This window comes from Chondrus crispus, genomic scaffold (assembly GCF_000350225.1).
Source record: "Chondrus crispus Stackhouse genomic scaffold, scaffold_104, whole genome shotgun sequence".
NCBI classification, from domain to species: Eukaryota; Rhodophyta; class Florideophyceae; order Gigartinales; family Gigartinaceae; genus Chondrus; species Chondrus crispus.
This window is the reverse complement of record NW_005178903.1, coordinates 146,187-148,271: the sequence shown is the minus strand read 5'-3', so window position 1 is coordinate 148,271 and position 2,085 is coordinate 146,187. Positions and strand designations below refer to the sequence as shown.

The 2,085-nt window shown below is 54.3% G+C and overlaps 1 protein-coding gene; it reads left to right on the top strand.

The window, feature by feature from the left end:
• The first annotated feature begins 1,304 nt into the window (after nucleotides 1–1,304).
• On the top strand, nucleotides 1,305–1,837 carry CHC_T00008866001 (WD40-repeat containing protein). XM_005712438.1 is given in 2 exon segments: nucleotides 1,305–1,802; nucleotides 1,803–1,837. The coding sequence occupies 1 exon segment, from the start codon at nucleotides 1,305–1,307 to the stop codon at nucleotides 1,800–1,802; it is 498 nt and encodes a 165-aa protein (XP_005712495.1). The 3' UTR covers nucleotides 1,803–1,837.
• The last annotated feature ends 248 nt before the right edge of the window (nucleotides 1,838–2,085 follow it).

Genomic DNA, 2,085 nt, shown 5'->3' with positions numbered 1-2,085 from the left:
GTGAGTGTGTAGCGCGAGCCGATGGAAGGTTGGTGGAGCATATTGTCCTCCCATCTGACAATTGCGGAGATATTCAAGTCGGCATGGATTCCAGGGGTGATGTGTATCGATGCCACGTGGAGCGGTCCGGTGCAGAAGTAACAGTTTTCACACAATCTGCTGAGAAGGAGACGAAGATGGTTCGATTAGAGGCAAGCAGGCGCAAAAGAGGTGGACGATTGAGGGCATATTTTCGGATGTGCGTTGGAAATGTAACCTCCGAAGTGACTGGAGCGAAACCGGGCATGACAAGAGCTACTTGCGCAACTTTCTGTGAGAGGAAGGGATACGTTGTTGTCGGATATGAAGACGGGACGTTAAGGCTATGGAGCGCGTCGGAGAGGAAAGTATTGATAAGTTTCCGCGGTCATAGGTCGCGAGTGGATTGCGTTGCGATGAGTGGGGATGGAAGACGTGTGGTATCTGGATCGTGGGACAAGAGCGTGCGGGTGTGGGACGTGCAGACGGGAGCACAACTTGGGGAAGCGTTAATTGGACACACGAATTGGGTTGTTAGCGTTGCGATGAGTGGGGACGCAAGACGTGTGGTATCTGGATCGTCTGACAAGAGCGTGCGGGTGTGGGACGTGGAGACGGGAGCACAAGTCGGGGACACGTTAATTGGACACACGGATTGGGTGGAGAGCGTTGAGATCAGTGCTGACGGAAGACGTGTGGTATCTGGATCGTGGGACGAAAGCGTGCGGGTGTGGGACGTGGAGACGGGAGCACAAGTCGGGGACGCGTTAGTTGGACACACGAATTGGGTGGTTAGCGTTGCGATGAGTGGGGACGGAAGACGTGTGGTATCTGGATCGTCTGACAAGAGCGTGCGGGTGTGGGACGTGGAGACGGGGACACAAGTCGGAGAGGCGTTAATTGGACACACAAATTCGGTGGAGAGCGTTGATATCAGTGCTGACGGAAGACGTGTGGTATCTGGATCGTCTGACAAGAGCGTGCGGGTGTGGGACGTGGAGACGGGAGCACAAGACCGGGACGCGTTAGCCGGACACACGAATTGGGTGGTTAGCGTTGCGATGAGTGGGGACGGAAGACGTGTGGTATCTGGATCGTGGGACGAAAGCGTGCGGGTGTGGGACGTGGAGACGGGAGCACAAGTTGGGGACGCATTAGTCGGACACACGGGTCATGTGTTGAGCGTTGCGATTAGTGGGGACGGAAGACGTGTAGTGTCTGCATCGGATGATATGAGCGTTCGGGTGTGGGACGTGGAGACGGGAGCACAAGTCGGGGACGCGTTAATGGGACACACGGGTCATGTGTTGAGCGTTGCGATTAGTGGGGACGGAAAACGTGCTATATCTGGATCGTCTGACAAGAGCGTGCGGGTGTGGGACGTGGAGACGGGAGCACAAGTCGGGGACGCGTTAGTCGGACACACGGGTTATGTGTTTAGCGTCGCGATAAGTGTGGACGGAAGACGAGTAGTGTCTGCATCGGATGATAAGAGCGTTCGGGTGTGGGACGTGGAGAGAGGGATCACACTTGATACGATAGAGGATTGGCAAGACATCACGAGTCGGTTCCTAAGGACAGCAAACTTGGGTACTGCCTCTCGCGAAGGACGAACATCACAAATATTTTCCAGGGAGGGAATAATTGTGCAAAGGCGAGAGGATGGGTCTGAAACTGTCTTGGCCCAGTTGGAGAGTCAAGTAGACTTGCGGATAGACCACGATATTGGGGTCGTAGTTGCAGGGGCAGGTCATCTGGTTGCTATCATGAAGCTAGTGGTCTAGAAAAAGCGATAAAACGCTTGCCGCCCGAGACATGAGTAATGCGCTGCAACTGTGCGCGGCAGTGGCGGGGAGGGTTGTTTTTTGTTTTTGTTGTGAATGCCTGAAAGCTTGCTTCACGGACGTTGGAGTCCATGTATGTGTATCACTCAGTAAACAAGTCCAGGGATGCGAGGGGACCAGTAAGTGTTCTATCGCGAATTCATGTCCTCCACGCAGGCAGAAGACTAAGAAAGTAAGAAACGCTCACAGCGGCGTCAAGAATTCGGACAGAAGCGACAGAGCC